General features: G+C 37.5%; 1 protein-coding gene across 13 annotated transcripts in view; it reads right to left on the bottom strand.

Moving 5' to 3' along the window:
* The window catches only part of BNC2 (basonuclin 2), a 444196-nt gene that overhangs the window by 10033 nt on the left and 414028 nt on the right, over positions 1–20135 (bottom strand). For 10 of the 13 annotated variants that reach the window (XM_055302016.1, XM_055302018.1, XM_055302015.1 and 7 more), the window contains one exon: positions 15798–17767. In XM_055302016.1, the coding sequence (XP_055157991.1) occupies positions 15798–17767 (1970 nt within the window). The other 3 variants (XM_055302019.1, XM_055302023.1, XM_055302025.1) reach the window with 2 other exon arrangements.

Below are 20135 nucleotides of genomic sequence, written 5' to 3'. Positions count from 1 at the left end.
GATTCAGCTTCCACCAGGCATCAAATAAGCACATTCATTGCTAATTACACCATTACAAAAGCAAACATTTCTCTATATCCTCAGGATTTGGGAATAAGTGGTGGTGGGGAATGCAGTAAGGGGAGCTTTTCATTAACATAATTTTTATAAGAGTAAAATTCTTCAATGGTAGAATGAATGCAAATCCACGCACCTTTTTCTCAATGATATTGTTAGCTTTATTAGGTAGCAGCATCAGCTACAGAAAATCTCACAGCAGAGATTGCAGAATATATATTAAATAGGATAAAAGAATGGAAACATGCTGCCCATCTAAACTGACTAATTCGAATTTACACCTAAAAAAAAAAGCCAAGCCCCTTTTCTCCTTCAGTGCTTTATTTAGAGGTATAAAAAAGGTCAATTCTTTAAAAAAGTAAATGGTCTAGATAATTTCAGTTTAACTTCCAAAAAGTTACCCCTTACCTTTCTACACTTCATTCACATCTTAGGAAGGAAAAGATTTAGTTTTATAGATTAGCAATTTGAAATAGGGTTACAGACTATATCATAAATCCCTTTCCTCAGATTAATTTGGAATCTCAACTAATCTAATGGTAAACTATGCTTCATTTTCAGAAGCTGCTGCATTTTAGAGTTGAAAATGCTTTCATCAAGTAATTCAACTTTTTAAAATGTAATCCTTTAAAACAAAACCTGAAAAATAGAAATTATTTTTTTAAAATAAAACCCACCCACCGTTTAAAAAAATCACACTAAACAAGAGAAAAAAACCCAAAGGGACAAAAAATAAAAAAAAACCCACACAATAAATAACCCCCAAATCAAGCACAACAAAGGTCCCCCTATTTTAACAACTGGAATCTGTATTTCTGAGACAAGCAAAACTTTTACTCTACTAAGTGCTTTGCTTGTGTAAAAAAAAAGATAGGATTTGTCCCACAGCATCCATAGGGATGTCATGATTTACAAAGCCTGATATGTTATTATCTATCTGAAAACATTGCTTTTGTATTTACATCCCCCATTTATTTTTAAAGTGCCCTTGGGCATATACCTCTCACCACCTGAAAAGGCTCTCATGTTTGACAAGTACCTAAATTGAAGGAAACCCTTCCAAAAAATACACCAATAAATAAATACACAGATACATAAAAGCTTCTTGATAATGTCAGAAGCTCTACATCTTGAAGAAGTAATTGTGATAATAGAAATGACCTAGAATGGCCAGTATAACATTCAACAGACCTCCTGATTATAATTAAAACATATGGAAGACCAAAACGAGTCACTCCATTTTGTGACCAGCGTGGCTAATTTCTTAGAGATGGTTGAGAGGTATGTGCCTCAGAGACAAGAAAGGTAGGAAAGACTTCTCCACCTTTCCACACAAGACAATAAATAGCACTCCGGGTGTTAAGGAGCAGAGGGGCAGCAGCCCTCTCCACACTGCACTTAGGAAGGCTGAGCTTACCTTGTGATAATAAGATCAGCTTTCTAATCTTTTGCTAAATCGATCACAAAAGAAAGCAAGAATGAGAGACAGAGAGAGAGAAAGAGAGAAAGAGAGAGAGAGAGAAAACAAATTCACATTCTAGACATCTGGTTTTAAAAAAAAACTTAAACAATAAAATAGGGATTTAAAATGTTCTGATCACAAAATCATTTTCTGTCATAAGCGATCAACTTATATGCTGTCTTGATGATTTTCAGATCAGCAGTATAATCCAAAAATCATAAATTGAATTAAGATAAACCAAATCCACAGCATCATTATCAGCCATAAATGAGTTCTACACGGATGCATGCAGGGTGTGAGTGAGTGATAAACAGAAGCTGTCCCCACAGTCCCTGCTCTGACACTCTGGCTCCCTGTTTCCTAGGTGTCAGATGGCAGATGACTCCAAGTGCAGGTTGCTAAGCAGAGGGCAGGAACTGCCTACCGCGTGGTCTTTACCCTGACACGTGGGTATGACACTCTCAAGAGTTATTATAAGAATGTGGAAACCAAGTTACACTGCGTCCTATTACTTTATTGATAAAACAATCTGCCAACTGCAAGTAGCCCACAAAATCCTACCCGTTTATTATTTTTAACACCCTCCCCACTTTCTTAATTTCACAAGCACACATTTTGTGATGACTGTAATCTAGAACTCTGTTGCTTCTCACACATCTGCAGTTACCACTTCCTAGATTCACTGCTGAAAAAACAGCAGCCAGACACACAGCAGTCATATCAAGACACACTGAATAAGGAAGAATAAATTAACATTGACAAAAGGACACACTGATCACCCAGATGGACACTTCTTTCCTGAGATGACTTGTGAAATTACACATCTCTACTGATGTTACCAGGAAGAGATGTTTCTCTTCATTTCTCACTTACAGCAATAGAAATCTGTAATCTAATTAGACGATGTACCAGCCCTCAATATCTGTCAACCAAACGATGTGCAGAAATGTGTAGACCAGCTCTGGCACTCTATTCAACAGTGTCCCTTTTCCGCTGTCAGCAGTACTGTTGGCCTCTGCTAATATAATTACATTGACTTTTATTCAATTAAGTGCCATCCCTTGCTTAAAAAAAAAAAGACTATTTTATCAATTGATTCAGGTGTAATGCAATAATAAAGATGAACTCATGGCAGTGCATTAGCTCTGCTGTTCATAACTTCAGTACAAGGGTTCATTCATGATAGTCGATTTCCATTATGCAACCACAGTTCAAGATAATTGATTCTTTTATGCTCATTTCTTAATCTATTTCATTTTTGTTTAATAATCTTCCTAAATACTATATGCAAAACACATGAAGTGGGGATGGGAAGAATAGGCTGTGGGAAGTCTGTTCATTCATCCTCATGGCAGTGAGCTTGGTGGTTTTCTAGCAAACTCACAGTAACTGGGATGGAAAGAGGAAAAGTGAGAGAAGTAGAGAAAGAAGACAGACAGTTTCTCTAGCAAGTACTGATCCTGTTCCTTAAGAGATTAGGTTTGGTCTCTACTGAGCAGACAAAAGGCAGCACCTGATCTTAACAAAGACCTATAGTTGGACTCTGGAGTCAGTCGATCCAAACCATTAATTGTCGTAAAACATGGTCCTCACAAAGAGATACAAAGGCCTAGGGCTAATGGCAATTTACAAGTTTATTTGGATCAGCAAAATTAAAGAGGTAAAAAGATAGGGAAGATGGAAGAGACACAGAAAGAACTCATGCCTACTGACCATCAGATACAGAGAAGAGGATCCTAAAATGTGAGGAAGGCCAGAGAGTGCTGTAGATAGAAGGACCTGAGCAGAGGAAGCAAGGTGCAGATGTATGTGGTAAGAGGAAGGAGGAATCTATGAAGGAACCTAATTTTGAGTTCTCCAGAGATTTAGTTTTTACTTTTTCTAGATATAGACTTATTGTGGAAATTTTATCTCCAGAAAAGAGAGAGAAATAATCATTAACAAAAATCTATATTAGAACTTATTATATCTTACAAGAATATAAACAGCATGAAAGCTCTTTCCACTTGCTTTGATTAGGTAGGAAATGCTGATACATAGACGTAAATCCCTCTCATGGAAAAAAAAATGACTGGGATGGAGAGAGTAGATGAGTTCCTAAGGGTAAGGATATGGTTTTAACAGGGATCTGTTATTAATTAGTACAGTGCTACACCCTAAAAGAGGAGTCCAAAATGGGGCTCCAAGATGGCCACTTTCAAGAAGAACGCAAACTAGATCTCATTTAACCTCCAGTCTCCTTCAGTAAAGTAGAATACTTTGCACATAGCAAATATTTGAAAAATACTTCTTTCGCCTTCAATCAGTAATATGCACAAGTCTTAGTGCAGCTTTTCCCAAAATACATTGTTGAAGAGAAAACAAAGATCCCAAGACTGGAAGCACAAAACAGAATATTTAAGAAAAGGCAGTTGTGATAGAGCAAAGCAGAATTCTGACCCTATTAATACTTCAGTGTGGTGCACAGAAATGCTATATAATTAAGGCATGTCACAGCCCTGTCACTTGGGCTATGCTTGGAATTACAACTGCTTCCTCTGAATCTCTGTACTCTTTCCTATTCTCTCCATACTGTGAGTTTGCCAAATGCCTTTTGAAAGCTAACATTATTCTTAAGAATAAAGAGTAATGAAGGCTTGGATTGGGGAGGTCATAAAACTTAACATTTTGAGATGCTGAGTGGAAGTACTATAACTGGACTAAAGTGGACCACCATTCTTTTTCTGTTTCTTTAATAAAAATTTTACTTATGTCAATTATGTCTCAATTAAAAAAAAAAGAAAGAAAACTTTACTATGCAAACCACAGAAGACACTGAATTTATCAAATACAGTTAAGTAACTTCATAAATGCAAGTGAGAGAAAGTAAGTCTTGGTGGGCATTTCTTTTCTCATGTCTCTTTTGATGTTCTAATGCCAGTCCAACTTAATAACAGTGTTGACTCATAAAAATTAAAGTTAAAAACATTGAAAAGAAATAGTGTTTTGAAGTTTTAACTTTGACTTTGATATACAGGGAAGAACTTTTTTAAAAAAAAGATTATTTATTCATGAGAGACACAGAAAGAGAAAGGCAGAGACAGAGGCAGAGGGAGAAGCAGGCTCCATGCAGAGAGCCTGATGTGGGACTCGATCCCAGGATTGTGAGATCATGACCCCAGCTGAATGCAGATGCTCAACCGCTGAGCCACCCAGGCGTCCCCAAAAGAACTTTTTTTTTTAAAGAAAAAGTTTCATGTCCAAAAGAATATACTAGTCAAAACTGAATAGTGAATCAGATCATAGGTCACATGAGAAGTTCAACAATCTAATAAATTTGAATTCTTAATCAGTTTTGAACCATTCTAAACTTAGTGAAACAAAATACTTGATAAGTAATATCTCAGGCAAAATAGAATTGAGGCTCCATTTTGGATTTTTATCTTTATTTTCTTGTTTATCTCTGCCACTCAACACACACACACACACACACACACACACCTCAAATTATACTGTCCAGAATGATCAGTGATGTATACATAACAGATATCATATATATGGTGTGTGTGTGTGTGTGTGTGTGTGTGTGTGTATGCATATGTGAGGATAGAGAAATAAATTTGTAACCAATCTGGAAAAACCTAGATGCCAGATGAGTGTACTGTGGGATATTGAATCAACAATACTCTTGAACAGAAATGTACATCATCTTTTTTTTTTAATTTTTTTTAATTTTTATTTATTTATGATAGTCAGAGAGAGAGAGAGAGAGAGAGGCAGAGACACAGGCAGAGGGAGAAGCAGGCTCCATGCACCGGGAGCCCGATGTGGGATTCGATCTGGGGTCTCCAGGATCGCGCCCTGGGCCAAAGGCAGGCGCCAAACCGCTGCGCCACCCAGGGATCCCAGAAATGTACATCATCTATCTAAATCCACAGAAATGCAAAATTAAAACCTCTGCCCCTCATTAATTCTCTTCTTATCTGGATTGTTATGACATTATCTGTTATATTTAACTCCTCAAAAATTTTGTATTAATGGTAGAAGGCTCACAGCTCTGTGAGTTAAATGACATTTTAGATAGTACACATTTCTTCAAAACTCATAGTTGTTCTATAGGCTGTTATTTAAAGATCCTCTCCAGAAGAGCTGAAAACCATCTCTAGCTCACACACACAATGTACAATTTTAGTAAATGCTCAAAAAAAATCCCCAAAGAAGTACATATTAATGCAAGAAATAAAAGCTAAGCAAATTCTTGCAAATTAAAAGTATGAAATTCAGTCACTTCAATCTCTTTCAATATAAAACAAATCATCCATACTGGTCACGCAGACAGTTCCCTCTACATTCAAATTATTCACTTGAAGATAAGCTCCCACCAAACTCTTTAGGGGTTTAGCTAATTTACTGCACAGATATGGCACGTCTGTTGTAATAACAGGTAGGATGTATTGGGGTCGACCATTTATCAGAATTAGACTTCTTTTCTCAATTCACAGTGAATTATGCTGCCTACATGACTCCCCTCTCTCAGAGCCTGCCATCCCCTCACGGCCCCTAATGTGGCAGGCAAACAAAATTGACAGTCTCATCTTGTCAACAAGGGGTGATTCTCCTGAGAAGCCATTTAACTTTGCCGAGGAAGCAATGTATTAATGTGCATGTCCCAGCAATGTTAATCATCTTCAAGCTTCCGACCTAACTTTGACGTGAACGAAATCACCAAATTTGTTTACTAAATGAATCGTAATATGCTAATAAGAAAGCATGACATATATGGAAAAGCCAAACAGATGGTTTGTTTACTCCACTTTGCAACTTTATAAATGTTGTAACTCTGAAGATGTTAGTGAGAATTATTGGTTTGTTGGCAGAGGCAAACGTGTCTTTCGCATACTAAATCTAGCGCTACCGTTAGAAAACAATTTGTCATTGCTGTGGAATGCATAAAAAATGTTAATGTAGTAATGGCATTTGGGAAGGCAGATTGGTAGATGGAAAATGTGTATGCCGGATGCTCAGGTTAAGTGTAGAATTGATATCCGACAGCCCATTCCCTAACCATTCTACTTTTGAGTTGTATCTGACACATCAAGGCTTCTCCAGGGTGCTGATTGAATTCAATTGGTACCTGTTGCACTGTAACGTGAGAGGAGTGCTACACTGTGAAGAGGGTTATGTTTTCACAGCATTCAGAAATTTTCTCAATCAGGCAGCTCATATGGTGCTCAGTTTACTACTTAATATTGGTGGGTAAGAAAAAGGCCACGAACACTGGTGTCTTTTAAGGAATAAAATGAACCTGAGCTATAATTTTAGGTTTTATATATGTATATTTTTACCCTGGACGAACTAACCATCAAGTCTTTGTCTTCCAAACCTTGTGTTATAGTCTGACTTATATAAAAAATTCAGAAGACTTATGTCTAAAATAACAGGAATGCATTTTTTTCTCTTGAAAATTTTCTGCCATTTTAAAAATAAGCATTCTTTTTTTTAATATGTACAATGTGAAACCTCAATTTCTTTCTGAGATCTTTTTCAAAGGAAATACTTCCTAAGATTAAATATTCAAAATGTTTTACATCATTAAAATGGTTAAGGTCTTTTAAAAAGGTAAGATTAGGAATGTATGAGTTCCCTAAGGAAAGGGACAGAATTTTGTAGACCATCAGTATTATTATTTAGCTATGGCCTGTATTAAAAATGAAACTACTTAAGATACGTGGACAAAATGAATGCACAAAATCTAATTTATGTTTTTGGTTAAATGAGGTCAAAAGTACTGAAAACATGAAAACTTTAGTTAACTAAGCAGCAATGTACCTATGCTACTAAACATCTCAATCTTTAGAAACAATTTTTTGAACTTATTTTTACTTTTTATTCACATGAGCATAGGGAATACAGAATTTTATATTAAAAGACTGCTTATTTCTCCCAATATTAAGGCCCACTGCCCCCAATTTCTTACTCCTACATATTGAGACTACCACCGATCTTATGGGATTTCCTGATGTACCACCATATAGTGCTGAAATTTTTACCCAAGTGCAAAAGAGAAACGAGAGAACAAAGTGATCTAAAGAAACCACTGAGTTCATTTTGCTGCCCAAGGATCACTTTGGAGCAAGAAACATTAGCAGCTATCCCAGCCTGGCGCTTATATCTCATTTGAAGTATCTCCTCATTCCTGACCAACAAAGAAAATTTCAATAAAGTACTTTTACTGGTTTAACAACAGTGAGCTCCTGGGATTGTCAAAGTGCTAAGCCTTTTCCAAGGAGAGAAAAAATCAGCAGCTCAAATATAATTAACCTTCTATTCTCAATGCAAACTGCCACGCACAGGAGCTCTGCAGTCTATTAGCAAAGTTATAATGGCCAACAGGCAGAAGCAAAATTGGTCAAAAAGTTGGCTGCTGCTGTCATATTTTTGGAATTATGATTAATGGCACTAATAATGTGGATGATTACTGATATGTGTATCTCCAGCAGTTTATCATATTGCTCTGGCTGCCTACGTCCACAATAAACAGGATGCTATCATTTACCTCTTTATTGAAGGCAATCCTTCTCTTGAAGGAGCATATTCTAATTACTTCGTAATGTTTTATGTCTTAAACATTTTGCAGCTCTGGACCTTGCCAACTGCTTCATGTCTACCATTGATTAATTACTGAATGTTTAATCAAAATTTAGAATCTAATGTAGTCATTTATGAGCACATTGCAGTGCCAAAGTAGTTAGGCTTTGCTCCCAAGTTTGGAGAATGTTGGGTTCAAAATCAAATCCCAGCTATACATGAGGATCCAAGAATTTCACCTTGGGTGCTCTGAGGTTGCCAATTCTATCTCTGCTGATGAATGGAAGGTAATCTAACTACAGGGTAAACAGCATCTTTACCCACCCTCTCCCTACTGATTTCCCCAATTCCCTAATCAGCAGAGCAGCACCGTTGGCTGCTTCTGAGAACAAGGTCCTCGTGAATACCCATCATGAGAACATAGTTTTGAAGTGGTTAAACAAGTGAAAAATAATTTGCTGGGACAAATACATGAGTTTTTTTTTTAATGTGGATTTTTTATGGTACTGTCATACAACCATTCACCGTTGAAGTTAAGTGTTTTTTTAATACCATTACTGAACTGCTGAAATGGATGCTAATATAGCTTGGAGTGCTAATGTCAAGTCCTGGTAATAAAAAAGACAGACTGCTGAATGAAATAATTTCAAGTAAAAAATAGAACAAAAGTGCTCTCTCTCTTGCTCTCCACTTTTATTGAATTGGGACTGACTGAGCCAATTGCTTTAGAAGTCTGTAAAACACAATTACTAGTGAGCGAACTGACCCACCAGTGCCCCCTCAATGACAGAGCAGACTCAAAAGGCAGCAGAGTCAGAGCGGCCCCCTCAGCTGGCCATCAGACCGAAGAGGCTTCCTTCTGAACGTCTGTTGTGCTCATTGTCCAAATCTGCCTCCTTTTACTTACAAAATCTTGTTATTTCCCATCAATATGATAAAGTAACTTCATACGTTACTTTCCAAGATGAAGATGTCTGTTCTGGCAATTAAGGATGATCTTTTGATATTCTTATTTATGTGGATGTTTATGTATAAACACACATATACATTATGTGGATGCATTTAGATGAGGACGTTAGCATATTTTTTGAATAGCTGGTAATAATTCAGATTGATATATGCTCTAGCGAGATTGAAGCATCACTTATATATGTTTAGCTAGAAACACTTGGCTTTTTTTTTCCCAAGGTAAAGCGAAATAATTAGAGCAAGCAAGAAAAAGAATTGAACTAGAAGTGGGTAACATTTTTCCCCCTAGTTAATAAAAGAAGTAATAAACTCCATAAAGTACTAGAGTTAAGATCACTAACACTTCAGGCATAACAGCTTTTTACCAGGAATTTACAACTCCTGTTTTAATTCAAGCAGCTTGCATTGGGACATAAAATCTAGGTATTTTTTAAAAGTGTAGTTTTATGTTAAGCAACTGAAGAAAAATTGTCCTTTCCTACAAAGTATTCTTGTCTCTTCTTTTGCAGCCTACTTCTTGCTCACATGTGTACACACATACACACACACACACACCTTGGCACTCAAAAATCGAAGTTACTAAATCCCTTTTTTATGACATTGTAATTTTTTGGCAAGTGTAAACTCCTTTCATATTTTGCCACATTCATTTATTTGAAGCTTGTGGGAGTCTTACAGCAAAAATATTAAATTATTTCTGAGGCTTAAAAAAAAAGAAAAAGAAATGCTTTCTAGCGCGACCTTCACTAAGAAATTTCAACAGAGAAAGGAAGTTCTCCTTTCTTTTAGCATAACAACAAATGATCACTCATGGCGAGAGAGAGCTGGTAAGAAGCCTTTCACCTAAGAGAGAACCATACTGATAGAATTGACTAATACAGGTGTGCAGTCTTACAACCCACTTTCAGTGAGAATGGCTTGTGTTTTTTTAAAAAAGAAAGGATTTTCTACAGAAACAAGTATCTAAATAATTATGTAGAATAATTATGACCAATAAAATCTCTCAGAGTGTCAGAGAGATGGTGGCAGACCCTAAGGAGGCAGAAATCAGGAGGATGACCCTTGTTTCAAAGAGTTGCCATTGTGAAAAATACTGTCGGAGCACCCCAGTATGTGCGTTCTGTTCTAAGCGCAATTTTGCCTGAATTTTCAAGATAATGCTGGCAAGAGTAACAGCTTGTTCCTTTCAAGGGAAGATAAGAACAAGGAGTATGTAGAAATGTGTTTTGTGCAATGAAAGTTATGTATGGATAAGAGATTTAATGTAACTTTCATCAATAGAAACGTTTAAGAATCTCTTTGTATCATGAAAAGGAAGTCGTTCATCCACCATTAAGCTGTGTTGTCTATTTGGTACTCAGTTTGGAAGACGGTGGAAGTGACTGGTGTAGTTCCTGGAATGGAGGAGTGAAAGGTCAGCAGAGGCTTAAATGAGCTTGTCTTACATCCAGCTGGGCCAGCAGGAGATCATTAGGAAGATCCGAGGCTCACTTTAGGCTTGTCAGAGCCTCTCCCCATGATACAAGGAGACCGTTTTGCTCATTGCTCTTCTCCCAGTGTATAAAAAGAACCCCAGAGACAGGAATGACACCGAAGTTTATCTTACTACCAAAGTTTCGCTTGAGGAGGGCACAACTAGCAATTACTCAGAAGGGGGATTTATTTTGTTTGTTTGCCTTTGATGGAAAGTAATGGAGATAAGTACAAAAGACCTATTGATCTGCTGGCTCCTATTGTGAAACCAAATAGAGTAAAGGAAGGGAAATCTCTTCCTTAACATTTAAGTGTCAGAGGACCTGCACAACTTTACTTTATAAAAGACTTTTGGAATAGAAGAGTTTTGGTTTGATTGGCAAACATAAAGGAAATGAAATGCCTTAAAATGTTCTTTACTTCTACTTAAAGAAAATTAACACACTGTATTTGACAGCTAATTATATTAAGGCAAATATACTAATAGTTATCTCAAACTGGTGCTAAGTGGCTCATTTCTTGAAGGTAGTGAAATCATGTGCATTTATTGAAAATCTCTCTTTAGAAAAGTTCTAAGTTTCCAAACATAGAGAATGATGGAAAAAATGGATGTTGCTGCTGAGAAGGTGGTAACAGGAGACAGGTAGCATGTTCTCACATCTTCACCTCTGTTGTTAATGTATGCAGTGGCTCATCAGAGGTAGCTCATGTTAATTTATTCCTGCACACCTGTACAGGGCTGGAAGTCAGGTAATCAGACAGGCAAAAACTATACAGCTCTGCTTTTTAGCTACAGCTACCCAGAGGCCCATATAGGAACAAATTTAGTTCTGGAGACATCAGCAGGTTTTAATAAACCAAATACAGATGTCTTCCTCCATACAAATCAAGAAGTTTACATGTTTAAATCTGGACTGATTTAACTAGCAATCAAAGAGAAGGTTCACACTTGGCACCAATGGTTGCCTCATATTTATTTATAAATCACCCTAAGCAAATATTATTTTGTTTTTAAATTTATTCACGGGGCTGACTCATCTTTCCTACACCTTGAAGATTAAACATACATGCTTACCTTTCTAATAAAATTTAAGACAAACGTGGCAATCAGTGGCCACTACTCTCAGAAGAAAGGAACAAAGATGGTAAAGATCATGTAAGATGTAAAACAGATAAATAGTTCTTTCTATGCAGATCATCTAGTTTCCATGTACAAAGTCTTAATTTTAGTTGAGGGAGTTTTAAAATTGCTAGTCACTAAAACAGAAATAAACAGATTTTTAACATATTAGCAAATGATAAGAAGTTTAGAAAAGAGGACAGAAAGCCATTTATTTGTTGTTTTAATAAAAGCCAAATGTAACTTATAAATGAGCTTCCCTTATACCTAGGTGATCCATGGCCACTCAGCCCAGGGATCAAAATTGAAGACAGGTGATGAGAAATGACCAAAGGTAAACTAGGCCCAGCTAATTCTGACTCTGACACATCTTCAAGAAAATTTCCTTTGTGAAGACTAGGTTCTAAGCCAGTCATAATTTCTTCTTCCCAGGGAGTTTTTCATGTGCATACTTCAAAATGGAGGGTCAGCTCCCTGATCCCTGAAAGAACAGCATCTTAGTAGCAGAAAAGTCAAAGGATAAACAAGAAGGAAGGGTGTTTAGGGAGTGTCAGGTCTAAGACTACACAACATTATCAGTTAATACTTAAAAATTTTAGCAATCTCCTTACAGTACCACAGTTCTTCACAGAGCAAATAATTTACATTTCACTTCTATAAATCAGAATAAAAATTATTCCAACAGCCACATGGTAACTGGATGAATTGAACTTTGTGTATACTGCTGTTATTAGTGTGAAATGTTCTTCTTTGCTTTTGAATTTATTATACTCACACTCAGTCACAACTGTAAAAAAAAAAAAAAAAAAAGGATAACTTCAACATCGTGCTTAGAATCCTTGGCCCTAACAAACCAAGCATGCAACGCCCCTCCCCACAAGGCTTCTCCCTTTGTATGACTTTAGACAAAGAACATTCTTGCTTTTCAAAAAGCCTTCAACATGATCTTATAAAATCTAGAAAGCCCACAAGCAAAGACCTGGAAATCACTAACTGCCAAATGTAAAACACAGTATTTAACATCTTTCTACTTATATCTTACTAACATACCTATTTAGAGACCAGAAATACAATTATCTCATCTACAGCCATTTTGGAAAAAGCCCAAGAAGACCTGGGTATCACTCCTGTAAGGTGTTCTAAGACCGAAGACAAGAAGACTGCTTTTATAAACAAAAGGAAGAGGGTTATTCTGTTAGTTTTATCACAAGACATCCTGTAGCCTTGCACACGTCAGCCCCCACTCAAAATCCCCTCTAATGCTTTATTTGCACAAGGAAGACACCGTGGAGTCAAGGATGGATGAATCAAGACTCTGGGGAAAGGAAAGAAATAGGCCTGAGGACAACAGGATTAAAGGCAAAGAAGGGTTTCTGTTTGGGAAGGTCTGTTGGCTCAGAGAAAGGTAGAGAACATTTGTCTTAGCTTCATCGTGAATTGAAGAAGAAAAAAGCAGGGACACATGTCCTGGTGTTCTCATGATTAATACAATAAAAGTGAAGAGAAAGGGGAAGGTAAGTCCAAATGGTAGATCAGATATGTGGTCCAAGAGGCTCTGTGAAACAGAAGATTAAGTCATAACATCAGTGGAAGAAGTGATGATAACGGGCTGAAATGGTAGTACAGTTTATGTTTGAGCTCACTCTGTAGAGATGCAGGAAGAGGCAGGTACCTCAATGGCATCACTGTTTCTGGTGATGTGGTGGTAGCTATGCTTGCATCATTATGTTAATTCAAGTCACAGACTCAACAAGGATGAACCTTTTTGTAAGGACAAAAATGGCAAAGTATCATAGTTTTTGTTAAGTTTTTAACTCGAGATTAAAAAATGTGCATTCTTGAAAAGCAAAACTTCAAGTGAGAATCAAGATACTTTCTTTGTACAATATATATTTTTTTCAATTTGTTTTTATTCATTTATCATGTGTTACAAAACTCCAGAATTATAAAGATTAGCTGTGATGTGAGATTTCACCCAAATGAAATGCATCACCTATCTTTGGAGGTTTGTGGTCTCCTGTGTGACTGAACACACATGGGAGAGTATCTGTACTCTGCTTCCCTAGAATATCCCACATATCCTAGACACTGTTCTAAATTTCCATATGCTAGTCATTTGCCAAGCTCCTAATCCTTAGAATAAAAATGGAGATTGAAATATTCTCTTGCTATTAATAAATGTTTTTCCTTAGACAAACCACCCTTTCAACAGTACCTCCTTATGCATTAGGACATAAAAACAAAAACCACTTGTGTTTTCTAGTGGTTTGACATAAATGAAAGCACCACATTTCGGGTGTTGTAGCCTTTTGGTCCCAGAGCCATTTATTCCAGTATTATGACTTGCAGTATTTTCAGCAAACCAACTAAAACTGATAGGAATTCATGCAAATAAGCTTAAATTTTGGCTTGTCTTCAAACACTCCATTTCCATAAATATTTTATGCAGGTTTTCATGAGTCTTTTATTTTTGTTAAAAAAAAATTCAATGCATTAACCTCATCACAAGTGCACTATTTCAAATATAAAAGAATGAGTATTACTCACAAACTTGGGGGTGGGAGGTTGTATATAGTATTATATTTTATTATTCAAATTATAGCTATCTCTTCTGCTGTATTCTGGTACTGTGAACAATAACTCAGACCTGAAAAGAATTTTGGGACTGTAAACCATTTTTACAGAACAAGGTAAATGGGAGTGGGAAAGGGGTGGGAAGGAGAAATCTTTAAGGACATAGATTTCTCTTCAAAGCATGTTTTGAGTTGTATAAAGAGAGCCACTTATTTTTCTCAGAAATTTTGCTTTTAATGGATTGGGCTCCCTTGCATTTCAGTATGATGGAAAATATTTTTTAACTTTTATTTTAAAAAAGATTTATCTTTTAAATATGGAGACAAAACAGAGTATTCTAGAAGCAGGTTACTACTTTTCAGTAGTACTTTCATTATATGTTACTTTGTTAAAGAATTCTACCCAATGGATAAGCACAAAAATTGGGGGGAGGGTGATTATTTGGAAACTTCCTAGTTAATTTTGTTTCTTCTACATATTACATGATTTTTACCATGTAATAGCATTTTGTCTAAAAATATTTTTAAAAGACAGTGTAAAACCAAAAAACCACATTAGACATAAGAGGAAGAATTAACTGGTGTGTGATTCTGGGTTGGGCTGGTGTTTTATGTAAATGATCTGCTTGCAAGCTTATCTCCCCAAGTGTAGGATAACTGTGTTACCCCACCACTGACCACCTTGACACATTCCATTTATATTACATTTTCTTTAGGATTGAAAAAGAACATTGGAGGTTTAAGACCAGCTGCTTCTGTTTAAACCCAACTGTTTCAGAGCTGTAGCCACATAGCTAGGGTCTGATGTCATCTCAAGGCTGGACATAATATATTCTAACTGATCCTAAAAGTATATGCATGCCTCCCCTTCTGTGCATAATTCCCACGATAGACTGTATTTTAGAGATGTACTCAGAGACACTGTGACGTTCAAATAAAGAAACCCATACCACCACACCATTTACCCACATTAGTAATTATTTTGGTCCCATTTTCTTCTGATATTTTCATGACTCTTAATTAAAAGAATTCAAGGACATACTAAATACTCATGTAAGAATGATAACATTTCTGGTTATACCTACGGAGATGCAGGCTGTCTCGATGTCCTGGACCTACGGTTCTTTCCATCCGTAAATTTCTGTTTCTATATTGGATAAATATGTGTGTATGAAGATAATATATTGATTTATTAAAAAGCCACAAGGCAAAGCAGAAATATATATATAACAGAAGCTGCGGCTTCTAAGTGAAGCTTCATGAGGAAGCAGGGAATTGTGTACATAGTTAACTTATTCACACCTAGATGCATGGGACAACATACATACACACATACACAGCACAGAGAAAAATGGCGTGCATTACTGGGTAAGATGGCATATGATTCTGCATGCTTAATCATAACAAGCACCAACTGCAACAATCCTTCATGAGCATGGCAGCTTGGTTTTCTCATGGTCACTGTGGACGATCTTTACAGTGCATCAAAAACATCTAAGCTGGATTTTTTAATGCTAGTCCAACATGACTGGCACCCTCCACCCCCAGCAGGAGCAGTCAATGGAGATTTACTGACCTGTCTCTGCTTCGGCGAGAGGGGAAGGCAGCATTGCAGCCAGCCACCGTGCAGACATGCATCTCTTTTAAGTGAACATTCCTGTAGTGAAGCTTCACACTGTAGGAGCTTTTGAAACTCTTCTTGCACACGTAACAGATTTTGGGATCTGGACTAGAACACAGGTCACCTTCTGGGGAGAACTTTTGAGGGCTGCCATAATTCAGAGACGATGTAAAACTTTCATGCAGGGCTGCCATGCTGGCACCCCCACCATTGTACAGTCCATACTGGCTCATGTAAAACATGTCATAAGTGGGATCTGTAAATTCTTCCTTCACCTTGATGACATCTTGGTGAGAAGGCTCACTGTGGTTCTCATCGGGCCTCTCACTGCTCATTAGGACTTTCTCGCTCACTTCACTGTGAATGTGCTCATCCCCTTCCATTGACTCCTCACCTAGTTTGGGCTCTGAAGACTCTGACTCATTCTCATAGTCCCGCTCAGGTTCTTGGTCCTCAGAAGTCATGCTGTCAGCCCTTCTTATTTCCGTCCTTGAAATGCACCGGGTCCTGCTATGTTTAGAAAAGTCCTTCACAGACATGCCTGGACTCATCTCCTCTTGGGAGTGGCAATGATTGTCATGGCTCACATTGTTGACCACAGCCCCACCATCGTTGGGGTCATCATCTTCATCATCAAACTCATCAGCGGTATCAATGATTTCCTTCTCAATCTTCACAGGCATGCTGGACTTCCTGGGCTTCTTCTTGGGTGCCAGGTCCGCACTGGGCTCATGAGTGGCCATCATCACTACAGGTGCTATGGGCTCAGAGGGTGGTGGCGGGTGCTGCTCTATGGTACCACTGGCTGGAATGATGGGACTGGTTGGGAGGGAGGTTGGAGGGCTCACCATTTCCCCCGGAGTGAGTAAACTTCTATAAAATGGAGGAACTGGTTGTACAGTCTTTAGCCCAGAAAACACCAGCTGGCTAGGCAGAGGATTCTGTAAGACAGGGTCTAGTGGGGGAGTGGTAAAACCCATTGGGGGCCGGCCAGGGCTTGTGAGTGTGAGATTTGATTTTGTACTTGCTATGACAGGGGTGGCAGCTCCTGATGTGGCCCGAATTAAATCTTTGTCTCGGTTATTTCGTAGCATGGGCATGTGAAGGCGAGGATTAGGGTTTGCACTGTGGCGATTTCGGCTTCGGAGGGAGCTAAAGACCATGTTGCAACCTTCAATGGTGCATCGGTGTTTGATCTTCAGGTGAACAGCATTGTAATGAATTTTGAGAGTACCTTTGTCATAGAACGTCTTCCCACATGCATTACAGAACACTCTTCCTTTCCTGGAGGCTGACCCCATCCTTCTCATCCGGTGAATCCGGAATGAGCTTTTTGGGTGTTCAGTTTTGGTCAGATCACTGACTGGGGCAGAATTCTGAATGGGGGATACACAGGCTGGCTCGGTTTTGGGCTCCACATTAGTAATGCTGGTCAGGGCATTTCTATTGGGAGTCTGATCATTCTTATAAGGTGTGGGAGATACTTCAGATTCACTGCTCTCATTGTATTCATTCTGGGTTGAAAGGCTGGGTTCCCGCAGCCTCAGTCCTGGCTGCTCCAACAGTAACCCGTTTGGAGGCAATCCTAGCAGTGGGGCTGAGACTGGGTTTATGTACTGGAATGGAAGCAGAAATGCAAGGCTGTTGGGGATGTTTTCGAAGTGATGAATGCTGGAAGGGTTGCTGTTCTCTAGGTGAGCTAGAAGGCTGGGACTCCGGGTGCGATTATTGCTCTCAATGAAAGTCCTTATGTCTGAGTCTGTTTTTGAAGACGGTACAGCTACGGCCTGCCCTTCCTTCTCCTGAATTGCCATCAGCTCCACAATGGACTTGGTTTCTCCAAACCGCAGAAACTGCTGAAGGGTGATGATTTCCTCTTCTCGAGACATGATGGCCCAGCGGTCCAGTACCTTGCCGGCAGCATCCTAGAGGCCATATCAAAGAAATAACAAAGATAAACACAAAAACTTATTGATTCTGCATAATTATTCAATGCAACTGAAGGCTCTCTGCCTGCTCATGAACACTGAGAGCGACAGCAGAAAACACGCAAGCACTGTTCATAAAAGTCAACCCAGAAAGCAAACTTTTCTGCCATGCAATTATAGTAATTAGAGTCACAGTTAGAGAAACAGATTTGAGTTTAATATCAAAGCAAACAAAATGTAGACCATTGGGGCTCTGTGATCTAACATGCCTTTATTACTGCTATTTTAACAACAATGGTCTATACAGTATGCAATTATTTAGCACATATTAGTATAAGATGTGAACTCTTGTGCAACCCAGTAAAAACACACAAAAAATGGTTCCTTAATCTGTATTAAATAGTGACACCATAGGAAGAGATTAAATACATTTTGTGAAATTTACCTCTTTGATACAAGCAGACATGATACTGGCTTCAACGATGAAAATTCCTTTAAATTGGAGCTATTATATAACTTTCCGAATTAAAAAAAATGAAAAAGGTAGCTTTGCCTTCTGTTGCCCCCATTACTAAACTGTATTTTTTTTCTCTTTAATGCCCGGGTTTTAGTGTCATTTACTAATAGACAATCTCATAAGGTAGAGTTAAGAAAAAACAGTGATTGCACTTTTCCTGAAAATTGATTATAATCCTATGATTCAAAGTTTGAGTTAGACTTTAAGTATTTGACTTCTGATGATCTTGTTATAAATGACAGTTATAGATATTTAGAAAGTAAACATGTGATGGATTTAGATAGAATAAATGTGTAAAAATGTTGTCTCTTAACATCCTCCTCTGATAGCAAAGGGAGTCCACAGAGAATACACATCAGTAATCACCAGACTATGTGTTGTTAAATATACATTAAAAAGCATTTTACACTTTCATTTTTGCTAGTAACTATGAGATTTGCCTGGAGGTAGGACTTAAAAATCCTGCAATCCAATGTCAGGCAATCCATTTCAGAATGGATTGGGAGAAAAGTATTCAAACACTTAAATAATGACTCCATCATTTTTTAGAGCACATCTTCTTCCTAACTAGGACAGGACACTTGGCAATCCCTGTGAATAATACTTGCCCCAACCTGTCTATCAATTTAAGAAAGCAGAAAATTTTCTTAAAAAAACCAAATTAGGTACTAACTACAAAGAGAAAAACCGTAACATTACAATGAAGAAACCTAGCAGACACCACCTTAACCACATAATCAAAGTCAACATCACCAGTATGAGTATCATCATGTACCTCCTGATATATACTGACAAGGGCATATCATCCCTTTCTTGCCAAAAAATGTATAACCTCAATCTAAATCATGAGAAAACATCAGATAAATCAAAATTGAAAAGCATTCTACAAAACAGTGTTAAGTACTCTTCAAAGTGTAAATGTCAGTAAAATTTTTTTTAAAAAGGACTAAAGAATGGTTACAGATTGGAGGGAGCCAAGAAAACATGACAAATAAATATGAGATTCTAGAGATATTAGACTAGAAAAAGGTCTTTAGAAGGCAACCTGGCAAATTTGAGTAAGTCTTTAGATCAGTTAATAGTATGGTACCAACCTAAATTTCTTAGTTTCATCAGCTGTGCTATGTTTATGTAGAATGTGTCATTAGGGGAAGCAGGATAAAGGGAACTATATACTATTTTTGCAATGGAAAATTCTGTCTTATAGATGGTTTTATTCAACCTTGTGATATAAAATTCTCTCTGGACCACAGTTGTCCGAACCATGACAACTACTTTGATTGTAAGGAGATACTTATCATTTATTTAAATTACTCTACAAAACAGAAGCTCTAATAGTTATGTGCGATTCCTTATAAGGCTCACTCTAGCACTCTATCATTTTACATAAAGTATACATGTGGGTATGTGCATGTAGGTGTCCAAATCCTATGAAAATTATCCCTTTTTTATCTTGTAGATAATATGAACCTTCAAATTAAATATCCTCATGCAGCTATATGCTCAGATATATAATGATGTGTATACACGGTGATGCTGGATGATCCTGGAGTCCTACAACAGCCAGTTTTTAAAAAGTATCAATCAAAACAATTGGTCTCCCTTACATCATTTTTTTAGAATAGGGGAAAGCAAGGGGGGAGCATTGGTGCTGTAGGTAAATAGAGAAATAAATTGTGATTTTGTATAGATTATCTCATTTGAACCTCATAATAGCTTCCAGATCTCAGCAAATTTGTAACAGATGAGGGACCAGGGGTGAAGGAAAGGGGTATGGCTGGTTGAGGTTGCCAAGATGCTAACTTGGGTTCTAGGATTTAGATCCAGAAATTCTGACTCTCAGTTCAT

This window comes from Nyctereutes procyonoides, unplaced genomic scaffold (genome assembly GCF_905146905.1).
Source record: "Nyctereutes procyonoides isolate TBG_1078 unplaced genomic scaffold, NYPRO_anot_genome, whole genome shotgun sequence".
NCBI lineage: Eukaryota > Metazoa > Chordata > Mammalia > Carnivora > Canidae > Nyctereutes > Nyctereutes procyonoides.
Note: the sequence above shows the minus strand (reverse complement) of the source record. Positions and strands in the feature narration are given on the sequence as shown.